The sequence below is a fragment of the Acipenser ruthenus genome, chromosome 10 (assembly GCF_902713425.1).
Source record: "Acipenser ruthenus chromosome 10, fAciRut3.2 maternal haplotype, whole genome shotgun sequence".
In the NCBI taxonomy this organism is placed as follows: domain Eukaryota; kingdom Metazoa; phylum Chordata; class Actinopteri; order Acipenseriformes; family Acipenseridae; genus Acipenser; species Acipenser ruthenus.
Window position 1 is genome coordinate 46,906,863 of NC_081198.1, and position 18,442 is coordinate 46,925,304.

At 37.8% G+C, this 18,442-nt stretch overlaps 1 protein-coding gene across 2 annotated transcripts in view; it reads left to right on the forward strand.

Annotated features, from left to right (window-relative positions):
• LOC117407614 (transmembrane protein 163a) overlaps positions 1-18,442 on the forward strand; it is a 35,340-nt gene that overhangs the window by 5,326 nt on the left and 11,572 nt on the right. For both annotated transcript variants that reach the window (XM_059032390.1, XM_034012749.3), the window contains 2 exons: positions 438-557; positions 17,870-17,913. In XM_059032390.1, coding sequence (XP_058888373.1) covers positions 438-557; positions 17,870-17,913 — 164 coding nt within the window. The remainder of the gene's footprint in view (positions 1-437; positions 558-17,869; positions 17,914-18,442) is intronic.

The following is an 18,442-nucleotide window of genomic DNA, read 5'->3' on the forward strand; positions in this document are numbered from 1 at the left end:
TATACTCATTTTCATTCAAACAAATATTAAACATCCATATAAATTATATATATATATATATATATATATATATATATATATATATATATATATATATATATATATATATAATGTACGAGCGCTGCAAGCTTGTGAACATAATAAGCCGTTCTGTAGACACGTTTATGAATGTAAAGTATCTATTACTATATATTACTGTAAGAAGTAATTATGAGATATGAAACAAGAAAAGGCAATGTTGTCTTGATTTCAGTTTATTATTTGGAAGCAAATTTAAAACTTCATGAGATACTACCGAATGGCTAAAGCCAACAATTGTAGTTAATGTCAATGTTGCTTTGCTGAGAGGGGGGTAGCTAATTGGCTGTGTTTCTAGTTATGCACACTGTGTAGTGGTGGGCTGCAGTAATTACTTCCGGGTTTATTGCTCTCGGCAGGTTTGCTTGAAAGCAGCACCCGGTTGAAGCCTCATGAAGCCCAGAGCTACCGGAAGAAGGCATTGTGGGTATCCTGGGTCTCCATCCTTGTCACAATAGCCCTGGCCGTGGCTGCCTTCAGTGAGTATATTGTTTTTAAATGGGTATATCGTTTTCTAATATGACATTAAATACAAAAAATGTATGGTAGTAGATCAAAAAGGCAACCCCTGGCAGTTTTAAAAGCTTCTTGATATTAATACAGTTTTTAAAATTGTGTTAAATCACAGAAACTTCAAAAGGATGTACTTTGGTTGGAGATGATACATGTGATGATTATGAAGATTGCTTTGTGCTGCACTGGAGACTGAAGCCAGGCAGTAGCAATGAGAGCTTCCGCTCCTTGATCCAAGGATGTCACCAACTTTCCCTGGAGGGACTACCCTTTTATGTGGTGATTGAGGAGGTCTGTTTCAATGTAAGCACACAATACTGCTGCCATTTTACCTGCAGGGATGCCACTAACCCCTCGGGGGCTGGGTGTGTATATATATATGTGTGTATATATATTTCGTAGAATCCATTCTACACTTATTCTCTTAAAGATTTGCAATGTTCTGGAGAATTGTTCTTATTTTCTAATCCTAGTTGCTTTTTAGTTTACTGTTCGTCTGATATGTTCCCTGCTGGGAGAAGAGTGTTTTCTTTCTCGTCTAACGATTTTTTTATGCTGCCTCAAGAGGCATGTGGCCCGACTGTTTCATGAATTAGTGAAACAGAGCAATTACTGTCAGCGAAGAAGCGAAGGTCAGGACGGGGAATATGAGACTGGTGCAGTATAGAAGCCTGCTGGAGCTGCTAATCTGGCAACAGAAGAGGGGTTCAAGTAATATTGCTCAGGAATACCACAGAACCCCCTCATGACAGGGATAAAGAAAGAGATGTCCTATGATCTCCATGTGTTCCCTTCAAATCCATAGACCTTTTTAATTGGGATCTGGAAAGACCCCTTTAACTATGGCTCACTGCACTAAAGCCTGGCTGTCAGAATGAGCACATAGACCTCACCATGTGTAGAAGTATTAAAGCTGTATTCATGGTTTTTATGTAAAGGGAGCAGCTTAAAGGCAGAGAGAAATCTTGAGCTGATATTAAAGAAAACCTTTGCTTAAAGGTTTAGCCTAAACAGGTCTTTATATAATTTAATAATTCAATGTTTCAATGTATTAGTGAAACTTAACCCTTTTGAGGACTGTGGCAATGTGCCCCGCCCCCTGAGGCTTCAAGGGGCCCACAGGTCGTAAGGCTGTCAGCAGCAATGCTGACAGCGGGGTGGCATACTCCTGCCGCTCTTCTGCTGTTGGTGGCAATTCCAGCAGCTTCCCAGCTGACAGCGGAAATGCTGTCAGCAGAGACATTAATAGTCCCCAGTCTGGCTCCTCCAGCCGGGGTAGTCCTGGCAGCGGAAAGGCTGGTAGGAGACGTAATCACACACAGAGACATAAGCCTGATATACGCTCCTTGCAAAGGAGCCGGCTCTTTTGTACAGCGGTATCGGCGCTATGCTTCAGTGCGAGAGGTCCCGGGTTCACGCCCGTCCTCCGCCTGTGTGTGGATTGCCTCGCCCTGTGTGATGCACCTGCCTGCGGGAACCAAGATCGCTACATTGGTGTCAGTAGTGGGATGCAGGTACCCCAGCACGCACTCGTCGGACTGTAGCCTGGTTAGCAAGTCCGGGGCGGACTTGAGGCTGGCAGGGGAGAGTGTAGCGTGCACGGGGGAAGGCAGCAGTAGGGCTGGTAGGTGACGTAATCACACACAGAGACATAAGCCCGATATACGCTCCTTGCAAAGGAGCCGGCTCTTTTGTACAGCGGTATCGGTGCTATGCTTTAATGCGAGAGGTACCGGGTTCGTGCCCGCCCTCCGCCTGTGTGTGGCTTGCCTCGCCCTGCGTGATGCGCCTGCCTGCGGGAACCGAGATCGCTACATTGACGTGAAGTGATGTGCAATCCCGTGCCTAAATACAATTATACATTTTAAACAACTCGTGCTGCACACACCCATTTATATCCCGTGCAGCCATCTCTATACACCAACATTAACACACCACACACAACATATAACACAGAAATGCACACAGGGGCGGGGCACATTGCCACAAGGACTTAGAGCAAACTTTAACATGCAAATATCAAATAGGCTTTAGCATTCCCCTTACACATGGTGGCATTTATCAGCTGTCTGGTTTACCCCTAGTGGCTGGCAGTGCAGCAAGAAACAAGCTAGCCCTTTTACTCCAGTACTCTTCCCCTGCATATACAGGTCACACAAGGATACACAAAGTGTATATTTGTATGGTTTGAATAATTTGTAACATGTGCACAGTATATGATACATACAGTGCTTATGATGCATATATTAGGAATGTGCCTTTCAGGGCCTTTACAGTGTTTTCTATTTTGCACATGTGTGTCAGTTCCAGCATAGATGTGAGATGAGAGGCTTCAGAGTAAGTAGCCTCAAATTACACATTTTAACAGTCTACATTTTTTTTATGTTTTCAATTATAGCCCTGTTGCAATTACTGTTTTACTATTGTTACACTATTATTGGGGTTCTAAATGCAAATTAAAGTCTGGAAAACAAAAAAAGCTAACTTATTAGACTAATGAGAATAATGAAAGGTCCACCTTACAGCAACTTCTGTTTAATGATATATGTCTTATAGTTTTGCAGACAAGTCATATATTTTGGGATAGTTCTGAGAATGCACATTAAGCCTTTTGTTAAAAGAGTGGAAGAACTGGCCTTCACGGTGCATCAATAACTAATGGAAGAGTGGCTTATTTCTACACTATAACCATGTGTTTGATGAGTGCTCTTCTTTAAAAGGTGCTGTTGCCTTACCTGACAGTAATGTAAGTGGTTCTCACCCAGGGGGGTCAACACAGGTTGCCCAGGGGGTCGCCAGGAAATTCAAGAGATGTAAATATTTAATAAACTAAGAAAAGTCCTGTCAATATTGTGACATGCCTTGTGTTACTTACAGAACATATGCTTTTATTGCAGTACTGTTTTTCTGTCTTGTTTGTCAATGGCATTTCCTCACTTTTCAGCTGAGGGGACCGATTCAGAATTATTTTTAAGACAGGGTTCCTCAAACAAAAAGATTTGTGAACCTTACAACTTACCATGATCGTTGAAATAACAGTGAACTATAAAAATATCTCACATGTAGGTACTGGTTATACAATATATAAAACACAATTTGGTTATCCCTCATTCCCAATTGTTGGCAGCCCGGTTTTCAGCAGTCCCTGAAGAACTATTTTTGGGGAACGTCAATGAACTAGGCAACATGGTTAGTTTCCTGGTGTATTACAGGAAATCTGTTCTTTTGCTGCTGTTGCTGCCTTGCCATGTTGTCTTTGTAAATGAGAATGTTCTCAAATAATTAGCTGAAACTGAATACCAGAATGTACTCTATAAGACGGTACTGTAGTTTTCTACAGGTATACGTATTATAACAGTAAACAGTAAAATATTTATAAGTAGTTCTAGTCTTATTGTACATACTATATTTTCTCACGAGGTTGTAAACCAATAATAATGAATTGTATTTGACTTTGAATTGATGAAATGATTGTACGATCCCTTAAAGTTTATAATAGAAAACTTGCACAGTTTCTCTTTTGGTTTTTACGGTATACTATGCATTTACCTCACTTTACCATGTTATTTAATATGCTTTACCATACATCTCTGGGCTTTGAAATGCTTACCCATGCTTTACTATGCTTTTGCTATGCTTTATTACCCTTTGCACTGCTTTTATAATGGGACATTTTATAAGAGACACTGCAGCTTTATGAAGTTTTGTTCAGACATCTGTCCAAATGTCCTTTCATTGGAATCACAGGATCTGAATGCTGTAAGTGTTCTTTATAAGACCACATGGAAAGCAGGCCCTGCCAGTACTATAGGATGTGCAGCAGTGAGGATTGGGCTGCTTTCCTTTGCAGACTTCTTTCCCAGCCAGGCTGTAAGAAGGTAAAAAAGAGAACGATGAATCCAATAATGTATTTGTTGGCATGATATCCTTCTAGTATTACTGTATTACTGCATTATTTATTCATGCAGCTTCTTCTGGTTTTGATTATAACCACTGCACTTACTTTATTATGAGCTCTAAACCTTGACTGAGTTGACAGAAATGTCGTGTTTGGAATCTTCCCTTTCAAGAAATACCCTTTATTTTAATCCTTAGCCCTGCCAAAAGGCCACTGTTTATTGATTGTTATTTATTGTTATAAGAACTACATACGATAAACATAAGTTCACCTATTTGTTTTGTTAACCTGAAGTTTATCAACAAATCTGAGAGAGAATACACAATGTTTCTATTATTTTCTATTAGAAAAAACAAAATAAACTGTTTTAAAAACTATTTGTTTTATTGGAGGGTGGGTGTTTACTAAACAGCAGGAGTCCTGGCATAATAACATGGCTCATTTTTTCGATGTTCAGAAACGTCCGCTGGGTTTAAATAACATGTGAAACAACCCACAACCATTATAAAACATAATGAGATCTGCTGTTATCTGTAGTACCTTTTATGATCTGTGCTTTGTACCCAAGGGGCTTAAGTTGTATCATTTTCCAGGATACATTATTTGTTATAGGAGATGTCTGCAGACCTGTGGCTCTGATTCTACTGGATATCTTATACTGTACAGCAGTGACCAAAATGAGCACTTTTTCAACAAATCGTCGAGTTGGCTAATGACTTTAAAACTGGGTAACATGATTTCATTTGTAGCGCCAATTAAGACAAGGCAACTGGCCTCGCATTGTTTTACTGCGTGTTTCTTGGCAGTGCAGGCTCTGTGTAGAGCTGGTGCTGCAGCTGGGCACAGCCAGCTCGAGACTCAAACACAGTTTCCAGTTTTTAATTATTCTCCAGACTGGCTTTGCCTCAGGCACTTAGTATGAATATTATATTTTTATAAATATAACTCTTGGAGTCTGAAATTTGCCCTCATTGCACATTTGAAATCCGCTCTGTGGTAAAACAAAAACATTTTTCTGGCTGGTGTTGGACATTAAGTGTACCATTGCCACTGTGAAATTGTGGAAGTGGGTATTATAATCTTCCTGGTATATCCATAACATGTGTGGTTACGAAATGTGCACTCCTTTTAAAAGGTACTTAATCTTTGACAAAAGAGACTTTCAGCCATTTGTGTTGTGGGGTGCCGCGCCCCTGTGTGTATTTTGTGTTTTATGTTGTATGTGGGATGTTTATATGTATGTTTGTAGTGGTGCACAAAGTGTGGGTTATGTAGCACAGGTGATTTAAAATGTGTATTTGTATTTAGGCACAGGGATTGCACAATCACTTCACGTGCAGATTAAAGTGGGTATTAGTATGGAAGCACGGGGAGCACAATTAGTCCACGTGCAGACTGTGCTGTGATTCAATTGAATGATCAGCAATCGAGTCTCGGTACAGCTGCATAAAAGAGTGAGTGCTTTCACCCTCACAGGGTTGGGTGTTCAGAGTGGAGAACGGGAGAGAGTGTGAGCAGATATAAATATAAAATGAACAATTGCTACACGTGCTGGTTCTACACCAGCCCGTTACTTGTTCTAGGTTAGTGTTTGTTTGTTTATTTGTTTGTTTCTTTTGGCCATCGTGCCTTTTGTTTTGTAATGTGTTTTGTTTGTTGAAATCTTTGATTTATAATAAACTGGCTCAGCAGTGCATTCACTCACATTTATTTATTTATTTATTTATTTATTTATTTATTTATTTATTTATTCACTCACATTTATTGTTGTCTGTCTACTTCCTGGCCTGATGTCACCACCAGCCAGCCTGTTCACAGTTTGTCAAAAAAACATCTTCAGTGTTACTACAAATTCTAACATTAGTGTTTTATAGGTGCTGTGTCCACAGTTAGCACATTTTAAATATGTTTCTTTTGTATCCAATTTAAATTGAATTCTAAGGCATAGCTTCAGATGCAGAGATGCCAAGGTCAGAATATGGGAATGAATGAGAGTTGAAATAAAGAACAGTGAGATTTGTGAATATTCCAGTAAGATGCACTGCAATTCCCATTCTTTTGAGAGTGAGGCTGCTGAAATTGTCACTCTAAATTACACATTTATGATTCGCTGATGACATTTCTTTTCATTATGATGATATTATAAAACTGTGGTTTACATTTTAGTTCTGGTGTAAGGTAATTGCTCTGGATACAGTCCTTGTCAAGTTTTTTTGTGAGCGTAAGAAGAACAATACCACACATGGTTTCTTATTTTAAAACCAAAATGTTAAATAAAACCCACATGTTCTTACAGACTGGTACAGCAACCTAAGTGTTTTCAATCTATAATAAATAACCTTTCACATTTTAATAAGTTGTATTGAACTAGAGTCATCTCTGAAGGCACATTCTATAAAACTGTCCCCAGTTCTCTGTACTCTTCACCTTTGACTTACCAGGTGTTTCAAGATCATTTTCTTCCAGCAGCCTCACAGGCTTGGATGAACACTGGCGAAAAATGGTGCCTTCTTCTGTGGTGTGTTTACCAGAGTGGTTGTATTAACCCCTAGGGGCTTAAAATAAGGTTGGTGTGCTTTACAAATATGTACCTCGGAAGATGGTACTACTTGACTGCTTTAAACTTTCAATCGAAAGTTGTTTTAAGTGGCGGTTCAGCCTTCATTTTGTATCACCTGTCTACCCTGAAAGAAGATGTTTTACCTAAATGAAGGATTGTTTCCTCTAGTCCTGAAACAGTCCTAACAAACCTCCTGCTATTACAGTAAGCGAATAGGCCAGTTAATGACATGCTTTCAGTAACGTTCTTTCTTTTCACCAAGAAACGTGAGCTGGGGGTCTATCATCAGTTTCAGCATGTACTGTACTGTCTTTGGCTCGAAGGAAAGTTGAAATCATTGAATTATGGCTATTTTTACATTTCATTTGGTCCCTTGTTATGAGTGGGCCATATAAAAGGCTTTACTCATGGTATGATAGACATTTATTGGGAATTTGGTGTGGGGGTAAAAACGTACTCCTAGTTTAAAAATTGTAATGGCGATAAAACAATATTGCCACAATCCATCTCTGTCTATAGGATGTTATAGACCCATCATTTCATTGGCAGTTTGGTTTGGATACAGTAAAGGTGGAAGAAGACATATATTTTTAATCTGTTCTTAAGATAGAAATCTTTGCCTGTCACCAGTATCTGTCATTGGAAGAGACCAATGCAAACATAATGAATAGTGCATTTTAAATTATACTTTGGAGTGTGGATCATTTTGCACATCACATTTGTCACTTGTAAGACTTTGTTAGAAATGTTAGCACTTCTGAGATGCCTTTCTGGTAATATATGCATTCACAAAGTTAAAGTTTTCCCTACAAGATTTACATTGGCCAACCAATCACAAATTTGGAACAGTCTTACCACAGGATAGGGGCACCATAATAGATGTGTATTCCCAGGGGGGTATCAAATTCAAACAGATACACACCCGGTTTATTACGATTAGTGATTCACTAAACATTTAAACAACACTCAACAATACTATAGCAGCCACTACATTTGTTCAGGATGTGATTCATTTGCTCTGTTGACATTTGTTTTTGTTTTTGTACATTTTATATTGTCTTCCAAATGGAGAGCCCCATTTTATAAATGCACAATTATTTAGACTGTAGAATAAGATGAGAATTAGCAACACCTTCAGAAGTGGTGAGGATAACAGCACATATCTCGGCATGAGTCTACTAAATATAAATTCTCAAGATACCAACAGCTTCACAAGAACCAATTAACACCTACACTGTGACATCTTGTCTGGTCCAAAACTGCAAATCAATCTGCATTCATTTGAAGTTCAATGCATAGTATGTCAACCCCAGATACTGCTTAATTGACATTTTAAAAAACAGTGTGGAATTGTGTCCAATTAAAATGACATCTACTTGTGTGCAAATTGTTGCTGAGGAATAGTGTTTATGCATTTATTTCGTGTTTCTTGAAATTCACCTGTGCAGAATAAATAGGATTAAAGACAATTTTGCATTGAAGAGTTCAACCAGGAATGAACTGATCAAAAAGAGAAATGAAATAATAAAATGAATAATTCAATCAAAATACTCCAAGCCATATGACGAAGGGCATCAACATTACAAAGGTAATGTGATGAAGTTCCTTTTTTTGTACTACTATGATTGTTGTTGATTGAGTGTTTAGCTATTTTAGGAATTATAAATTAGGAGAACATCAAGGTGTGCATTGCTGAGAAAAGCCGCATACCTTAGTGTGCTCATAATAATACACCTATGATTATGGTTTGAGATTAACACAGGCATGTTCTTCTCCTCTTCTGTCATAAAGGGGTGGAGCAGTATTTAGAGAAAGCTTCTTGAGGATCTGGAATCAAATCTCCAGATCCACTGTGCTCATCTTCTACCTTTATTGTTCATTTGAGAACGTCAGAGAAATGTTAGAATTTGCTGTTTCCTGTGTGAGGCTGTATTTTTTTTATATATATTTTTCCATTACAGTTCCAGCATCAATCAATATCTCCAGTATTTCATGAAACAAAATAATAATTTCTTCTGAAAACACGTACATTTTCACTTAGGATGTATCTATGTACTCAGTACAGCAAGTACCATTCAGCTTGAGAATTGAGTGACTGGCACAGCCGATTCTTTCATTTCTAGTGCATGTTATGAAAGTAATGAACATAGAAAGTGTATTCTGTTCTCTACAAAAAAAAAACCAAACTTCAATACGATCATTTTAAAATGTTCTTTAAGGGGGAACTTGTGACTTGCTTGCTGTGTGCTCAAACCACAGCTTTACTTAAGCTTTGAACAGTTCAATAAACAAAAAAGAAAACAATTTGAACTCAAAACAATGACTTAACTACAGTGCCGTTACGGGCAATTGCGTTTTTTCTTGCTGGGTTTTTATCACGTAAGCGTAGCGGAATGGATTATTAGTGTGGAGTGTCGATATTCAGTTGTGTTCCTCTTAAGAAGAGACATGTCATAATAGGTTACAGCAGTTCTTTTAACACCATGGAAGCCTCTTTAAGGCTTTAAGGCAAGATTTCATGAAGCTATTTGGAATGGCAACACAAAATATAACTACTTCACGGCTTAGTGTGGACAGCTCTCGAGAAAGTGTACAGAAAGTTCAACGTACTTCTTGTGTAACTCTCTGGAACTAAGCTTATGCATGAGGGTGGCCGTGACCCATTTATAACAAGCTGAACAATATACATTGTCTTCATTAATAATCCTTGAGTCCCTCTCACCCAAGTTACAGTTTGCTGTGTTATGTTATATTGCACTCTGAATACTTGAAGTGAAAGTTATTTACAGACATTTGGAATTAAAAACATGGCATGGTAATAATAACTGGAATGTTGTGAAATAACCTCTTTTTCACAGCCCAGTTATTGTTTAGAATTGTATATTTGCATTTTCTCATACTATCCATTCAATATAGTTAAAAATAATGTCAAGCCCAAAATGACTAATACGTTTTTGGGAAAATGGGATATTATTGTTGAAAAGATGTGGTATTTAGAACTTCAGAGATAAAAAAATATATATGTCTCTACATATTCAGGTGACATTTCATAAAAATAGCAGCCAAATACTGGACCTGATGTGTATCTGAGTCATTGGCCATAAATGTTTAATATCAAGCCCTTTAGTGCGTAGGTGTCTGCGTTAAAATGAAATGGTCAAATATTTTAAGGTAGTCCCAGGAACAAACAGCTATGTGTGCCTTACATCTGATAACAGGATGTATCTTAACTGTTTATTATCAATGGTTTATGGAAGTACTCTGTCAGGGATTTGCACATTTTCTGAGAATGTTGCTTGGGTTTATATCTCCTCAATAAACAAGTATCTTTCTATGTTGGTAATTATTACATATTTAAATACCAATGTGTATGAAAAAGGTCTTGTATTACATTCTTATTAACACATAAGTAGATGCAAATACACTCTATTAAAACCTTAGCTACAGGTCTGAGTACAATAAATCCCAAACCTAATGCTAATTCTATGCAATCACGGTAAATTGTAAAGTATTGTACAAATCCACCTGTCACTGTTACTTCTATTCATTTAAAGGTACTGTTGTGAGCACTGTTGCTATTGTGTAATACAGCTTGAAAGTTGCAGAGTTGACAAAAACACAAGCATGTACCGTATTACCTTGGGCAAAGAAACACCAATAAAATTTCATTTTAACCTTCAAAAAGTAAAATGTATTGCATCTTAATATAGAGCACAAGAGCACAGTGTGCTGTTCAGTTTATTATGGTAGTTATTATCAGTATTTAATATTACAGAAGCATTGTTTGCTTTGAATCTCATTCTGCATTGGTATCGACTCTCATATCAATCCAGCTTTGGTAATAGAAATGAAAGGAAACGTTGAAGATAAATTTGATTTAACTGTCTCTATAATAATTCTGCGCTAGAGCAAACTAGGGTGGTAAAGTTTGTAACGTTGATCATGCGATTGAAGCTGTCTATCTAGCTATATCATTCAAGATCTAGCGCTAGGTGGGCACTCTGCCCTGTCAGGTGATTTTGGTACCTCATGTTTACGCCTGTGCTAAGCTGCTCCTTTGCTAAGTGTGTAGAAAAGGGTGACCTGCATTTCCAGTGCTGAGTTTTGGGACCTGAGTTACTTATTAGTGTGTAGCTATGCATATAAATCAGGCCACTTTGTGGAAACCATAGAAACAGATTTACTTATTAATGAATTCAAAGTAACTTTCACAGGATAACTCCTTAGAGAGCTTGCAGGCTTGTTTGGGGCGAGGAAATAAATTAGAGCAGGGAAATTGGGGCAACACTCTTCCTATTCTTAGACCGATTTTGGGGAAATTTTTACCAACAGAAAATCAGATTGAACCTTGTTTTTTTCCGTGCTGCTTTTAAATACCCTCCAGTGTCAAGTAAATGCTATCTAGCAATATTAAAAGGTTTTGGGCAAACGTATTTCTTAATGTCTTCTTTGAGAAAGACTTCAGCTCTTCCTGTTTCTGTATGTAAATACACACTGGGTCCCTGAGCGGCATTTTCAAATGACAGTCTCCCTTTTACAATGGCCATTAAATACTGCACTCCTTGCCAGACAATAATAGATAGACCAGGTTTAGAATTAGCCACTTTAAAATATCACCCAGAAGCAAGTGTGTTTCCTGTTTGGAGAAAAATCAACCAGCAACACCCAGGCGGGGAAAAAAAATAACCTTAATCTTAGTCCATGATTAACAAAACAAACACTAGGGTCCACTAGGAAAATGTAATTCTACTTTTAGTATATATAACTTCAGAGGACAAGGCTATAGTTAGGTTTCTTTAATGTCATGAAAATGGGGCTTTAGGATGATGGGTTCAGTGTGAGTAACATTCACAAACAGTTCATAGTGCTGATATATACTGTAGCTGTAACATTCCGTTGCTGTGCCTCCGGGGTGTTGTTGATAAGATTTGTTTTCAGTGGTGTCTGTAGAACAGTGGTGAGATTCTAATTGAGGATAGGCCTTTGGATGCAACTGCATATGAAACGTGTCCTTCGGAAGCTGGGGGCCTTAGTGTACTCAGCCACAGCTTGTGGCCGTCCCACCTGCACTGCTGCCATGGCGATAATGGAACCCAGTTGGCAGTCATTGCTAGGAGATTGCTAACACCTTGTTGCACGTCCGACAGCACTGCTGAAATAGCATTAGAAGATTTTTCCTCAGTTTGTAGGTTTAATTTAGAAAAGATTTGTGACAGCCATAAAGTACAGGAGCTCATAGCTATATACAATTCTCTGGATTACAGAGCTATGAAGGTTGAACTATAACAATTTGAGAACTAAGGGAGATTGGGATGATGTTATCAACGCAATGATCAAAGGAAGAAACTTAAGATAAAAGGACTTATAAAGAAATCAGAGGTGCATTGTCATGTTGTGAAGAATAGGTGTTGGTTAGGTAGCCCTTACCCGAGTATTACATTTGAATAATGTGATATATGTATAATTCCATATATACAAAAACTATAATTAGTATTACATAATATTATTTTTGCTAGTAACAAATCATAAAATGCCCCCAAAAACATTTGTTTTCTTTATCCCATTTGGTATTTGTTTTGTTATTCTGTCTTTTTTAAAAGCCACTATAAGTGTAGGTACTCCACAATAGAGCTAAACAGTAAGCAGCACAGATCTGCCATTTTAGCTTATTGCTGTTTTGATATCATGTTTACAACTGTGCATACTCTAACTCAGGGATCAGAAATCAGTGTTGATGGATTCAATTGACACAGCAGACCAGGCCAGCTTTAACTACTGGTACTGGCAAGGCATTCTGCCCTTTACAAGCAGAATGATACTAATTATGAAGCTCAACACGAGAGATGGCTGCATTAACTGAGTTTGCAGTTGTCTGTCATTTATAAAAACAAATATGGTATTTATGTGTTTCCCTTTAATTTTGTTTTTATTTACATTTTCTTCAAAGCATGTCACTGGTCAATTACAGTAACTGGGTCGTTTGCAAATAGAGAATTAACAGTGAGCATGTTTCCAAACACAAGTAAAGAAGTCTTTAAACATGCTGGTTGTTCACAAGTTGCTTGTTTTGTTGCCTTTGTGCTGACATGCTGTGGAGTTTATCTGAGTTTTGGCAGATCCCAGGGGCCGGTACAGCCAGAGAAAGTGGGGTGTGATTGAGTGCCAGCAGACAGTAGTTGAGAGAGTGTTACTTGATAAGCAGCTTTGCCAGCCAGAGCACGTAGCAAACAAATTCCCTACGGACTCACCAACAGGAGAGAGAGAGAGGGAGCACTGAGATTCAATTGTCAACACTTCTGCAGGACTGCTGGCCCTGACAGAGGAGTCTGTCTGCTCAATGTTGGACAGATTCTGAAAACCGAGAAGCAATGTACCGCTGCGTACTTAAAGGCAGAGTAAAAACACCTACAAAGTTAAGAAACACAAAAACGATGTCATGCCTACACCATAAAATGTCAATTATTACTCGACTTGAGGTGAAACTCATGAGAAACTAAGTGCAGCATGGAATATAAAGAAATGTGGAAACAATGTGTCACGGTATTTAAAGTGATAATGGCAGGCCAGCACCTTGTCAGTGTCATGAGAACACGGTATTAGTAGAAAAAAGGTTCAGACTGTACCTTCATCCGTAGACCTTATCATTTCTGAAGGTATAGATGAATAACTATAGTAGTTTCTGTAGTCTGGATGTTGACAGGTGAGCAGTGTACCAGTGGGGTCACGCTGTAGAACACACGTCTGTCTCCCTGTCAAATGAGGCATCACAGCGAAAAAGTGATACAGAAAGTCTGGGGCCGAGGGCGATCTTGCATGCTTAGATACAAAGAAATCACCAAAACTAGTCCATAACATAACATGCCTAGACCTTTTGGTTTGAGTGGATCTTGCAATGCTGTAGGGCCTATATATATATATATATATATATATATATATATATATATATATATATATATATATATATATATATATGTCATCCATTGAAGCACTTAAACCATAAAACATGACAAACACAGCTGAAAGTATTAGCTGAATATGTGTCTACTTTTACCTCTGTTATGATTCCATGCTTAAAAAGAAGAATGATGAAAACTGGAGAGAGAATGATATTAAAAAAAAACAACTGAATGTAAGGACAAAGGGTGACTGCAGCTATGAGACCTCAACCCACAGCTCTAATATAGTCTATATATTAAAAAAAAAATTGCCTGATGTTGCCAGATTGCTTTGCAAAGAAACACTAGCAGCCTCATACGGCCAGGCAGGTGTATACTTTATTTGTTATCTAAAGGAGAAGATGCATCTCTGACCCTCAGAATAGGAAAACAGAGTCTCGTGAGGCTTTAACAAAATGAAGGAGGTGAGAGCTGCACTTGCTGTTTTTATGACCTCAATAAATCATCTTGTATTAGTGAGTATAAGGTAACGTAAGCACCAGACTCTGGAATAGTATTTCCATGGAACCGATTGAACAAGCTGAGCAAGCTGGGGTAATTTAAGTTGAAAGTTGTTAATACTGTACATACTTGGACAGTGAAACAAAAGATATTGATATATTTCTTCAGTGCTTAAGGTTTAGAGGGATATTAAAATCGTCTCAAAAGAAAATTTAAAGAAAATTTAAATAAACACGATTTTAATGTGCTTATTAATTTAGGGTAATGAACTTAAACGTACAGCATTAGAGCAAATATACTTGCCGCAGGCTTAGCGAAGTATTTTTTTCAGGAAACTTTAAAGGCCTTTAAGTAACACATGAACATTGCTAATATGAGGTATTTCTTCTAATTGAGGAACTTGATTTTTCTGCAGTAAATGGTTGTTTCATTATCATAGCCAATGCATTTTTTTTTCACATACTAGATATGCGTTTTACAGCGTGCTTTCTTAAGGGATTTTAAATTACAGATTGAAAAACAGAAACTCCTTGCTGAATGTACTGTACTGTCCTTAAAAAAAGAAGAAGAAAAGGTTTATTTACAACTGATGTATACCAGCATTTTGAAATCGTTGTTTAGTCTGTTTATAGTTTGGAGATAGATGTGGCTTTTTGCTTTTGCTAAACTATATCATCATCACTGTTTCCGTAAGTGTTTACGTAAGACACTGTGATTTTTTTTAAACCTGTCGGAAAGTCTCAGCCCAAGAGAGGCATTGTGGTCTTGCATTCACAGCCTCGTCTTCTTGTGGCCTAGCAAACCTAGCTGTAAAACTGATGGGAAACAAAATAAGGCTGTCCAGCTGGGCTAACCTGCTTCTTGTACTGTTTTTTTCTATTAGTTTAAAGCCGGACACTCTGTGTATCAATCCAGGATAATTGTGCAGGGGTCATTGTGCAGTGTTGTAAAATTGTAAAACATTTATTCTGCAAATAAGCACTTGTATTAAATAAGATTCGATTATTAAACATAACAGATTGCAGCTTAACAGCTGGGAAGTGATGTCAGAATTGTGCAGGTTTCAGTTCAAATGCAAAAAAATAAAAAAAAGGTTCTTGATGCCCCTGGTATTAAACACAGGAAGAATGTAATTAGAGAAGCACAGACGCTGAATTCAGAAATCATCCAGGATAGATGTGATTCTTAAAACCGGAGTGCACTGTAATAGTTTTTTTTGTTTTAATGATCGAAAAGCTTTGGATAAAAAATATATTATTAATAATAATAATAATAATAATAATAATAATAATAATAATGTTATTTTTGCTTAATATTGTGGCGTTGAAAGTCTTTCTAGTGCTTATGCCATTGCTAACTCCAGTATTTTTCTCTTGTTTTCAGCAACACAAACACTTAGCCCTGAAAAACTATTAAGCCCTGATAACCACCACAGAAGCACTGCTAAGTTGTTATGTTTCCAGACAGAGTGGCTGTCATCACAGTAATTTAGTGTAATGTTTTTTTAGGAAACACATTATCGTCAATCCTGTAGAAGTTTAAAAGGAATATGTCATCAGCATTACTGCAGTTATATTCCCTGTTAGGTATTTTTAGACATGTCATACATTGACTGATGTTTTACTGATCTGTGTTGCTCATTTACAGCAGTGTTTGCATTTGTTTGTTTCATGGCCTTGTGCACATCTGGGGTTAGTTTAATCTCGGTAACAAAATCATGAACTCTGCTCACGACTGGAATGGAAATCTCACAGTAAGTCCCATGTTGTTTCTTAAGAAGACTTTTTAAGTGGAGAAAGGCTTATTATGTCCCAAGAAATCATGCAGAAATGAAAAATAGAATACTCATGTTACAGCTGAGATGTAATCTTTTTATTAAAACGTGCTTATTTCATTTTTCAATTGTGAAGATGGCATCTAATACTGTGGTGTGCACCGCAATAACCTAGATAGCCATGGCAAGTATTAACATCTTGTTGAGTCGTTACCAGTTTTGCCTTCACTTTTTTGTTACCTGATTAATACCATATTATGTTTTTTTTAATTTAATTCTTTTATTTATTTATTTATTAATTCAGTAAACGCCAATTATTTTATTATTTTCTCCCAATTTGGCATATCCAATTATTTTTAGGCTCAGCTCACCGCTACCACCCCCGCGCTGACTCGGGAGTGGCGAAGATGAACACACTCCTCCGAACCGTGTGCCGTCAACCACTTTTTTTCACACTGCAGACTCACCATGCAGCCACCTCAGAGCTACAGAGTCGGAGGACAAAGCAGCTCTAGGCAGCTTAGGGGTGAGCCCGCAGGTGCCCGGCCAGACTACAGGGGTCGCTGGTGAGCCGAGGACACCCTGGCTGACCAACCCCCCCCGGGCAGTGCTCGGCCAATTTGTGCGCCACCCCCTGGGAGCTCCCGTCTACAGTCGGCAATAGAATAGCTACTGGAGTGATGTGAGCCTGCAGGCTAGGATGACAGCTAATGACAAATAAGCTTTAACTGCAAAGTGGATTTTCACCTAGGTTTACATTAGGTCTTATACTTGAATTGCTTAAGACAGCAAAGAAGGTGGTGGTAGTCTGACGCAGTTCTTGGTTGAATGTACTGTACCAGGTAATGTTGTGTGATGCACTGCCGGGGGCTGTAAGGAGCCGTGTAGAAAGCACATGTGCAGAAACTAGGGATGATGACCTGTGAGTGACCAATGAGAAGTAATGAAGTCCAAACCAGTGGCAATGTGCTGTACATCAGGGTTATGAGAAGCACTGTTTGCATTTCCAAAGCCGAACCTTGCTGTATAGAATAGTACTGTCAATATGTTAACTGAGGGTATTTATAGTATGATGAGCAAACACATGATTATCTTTCACCTGAACCCCCAAACTGGTTTGACTTTGGAGAAGTGTAGATGCATTGATATATTCATGTAATAACTGTGGACAGTGCCAAGAAAGTAATACATCTGGAGAAAAAATAAATAGACTGTCTTCACAATTACATGCACTCACAATTCCACGCTATTCCTTGGCAAAAAGTGAAATGAAACAATAATGTAGACATATTCTGCGTCCTTTTTTTTTTAGCGATTCTCTGAAAAAATGCAATACTGAAAACAGCAATATATACTGGCAATGAGTCAGAGCTCCAATAAACTGTCTTTATTGGGTGTTGTGTGCTTGTATATTGCATGTGTAGCAGGTGGTAATAGTTAGTTAACTAAATTCTCACATCGACAGAGTCAGCCATTCTGTAATTTAATTAATTTATACACTTTCTCTGTTCCTGCTACAACTGTTGAGGGATTAATTCACTGTTTGAGTGGCACTAGGAATTATACTCTGTCTGAGAGCAGTTCAGATGGCTTTGTATAATACTGAATTCATGCTGTATAAACATATCTTTCTCTCTGTTTTTTTCCAGCTGTTTCCATTATGAGACACAGTGCTTCTGCATTTGGATTTGCTGTAAGTAGTGCTGAATTAGCTGGTTTATTGCAGTATTAGTGTGACACTGAAGCTGAGGTCAGACCTTTATACAAGAGATTACAGAGAATGGTCAATACAAGCCTTTTCACCACTTTGCAAAAGGAAGGAACAACAACACTATTAGTGGTAAATCCTCCAATCTAATTGGATAACAAGCATTCCAAACTGTTCAGGTGTCTGAGAATTGTTACAGTCACTCGTCTCTGGACTAGCTGTTGTGTGTTTTTACAATAGTATTAAGAGGGGTTGTAATTGCCTTTAGTCTTTAGGGATTTAATTACAAAAAATAGCACACAATGTATTTTCATGTTTTATAGGCACATTTATTCTAAATATAAATGTTATATATTTATATAAATATAAATACATACAGGTGTTTTTAATATTTTTTGGAGACTATGTTCTAATTCAGTGGCATAATCAGGAGGTATCCTTGTATTTCTGGAAGTTTGATTCAATAGCCCATAAAATTTGATTGAATGTGGCCATTGAACAGCTAAATAACACA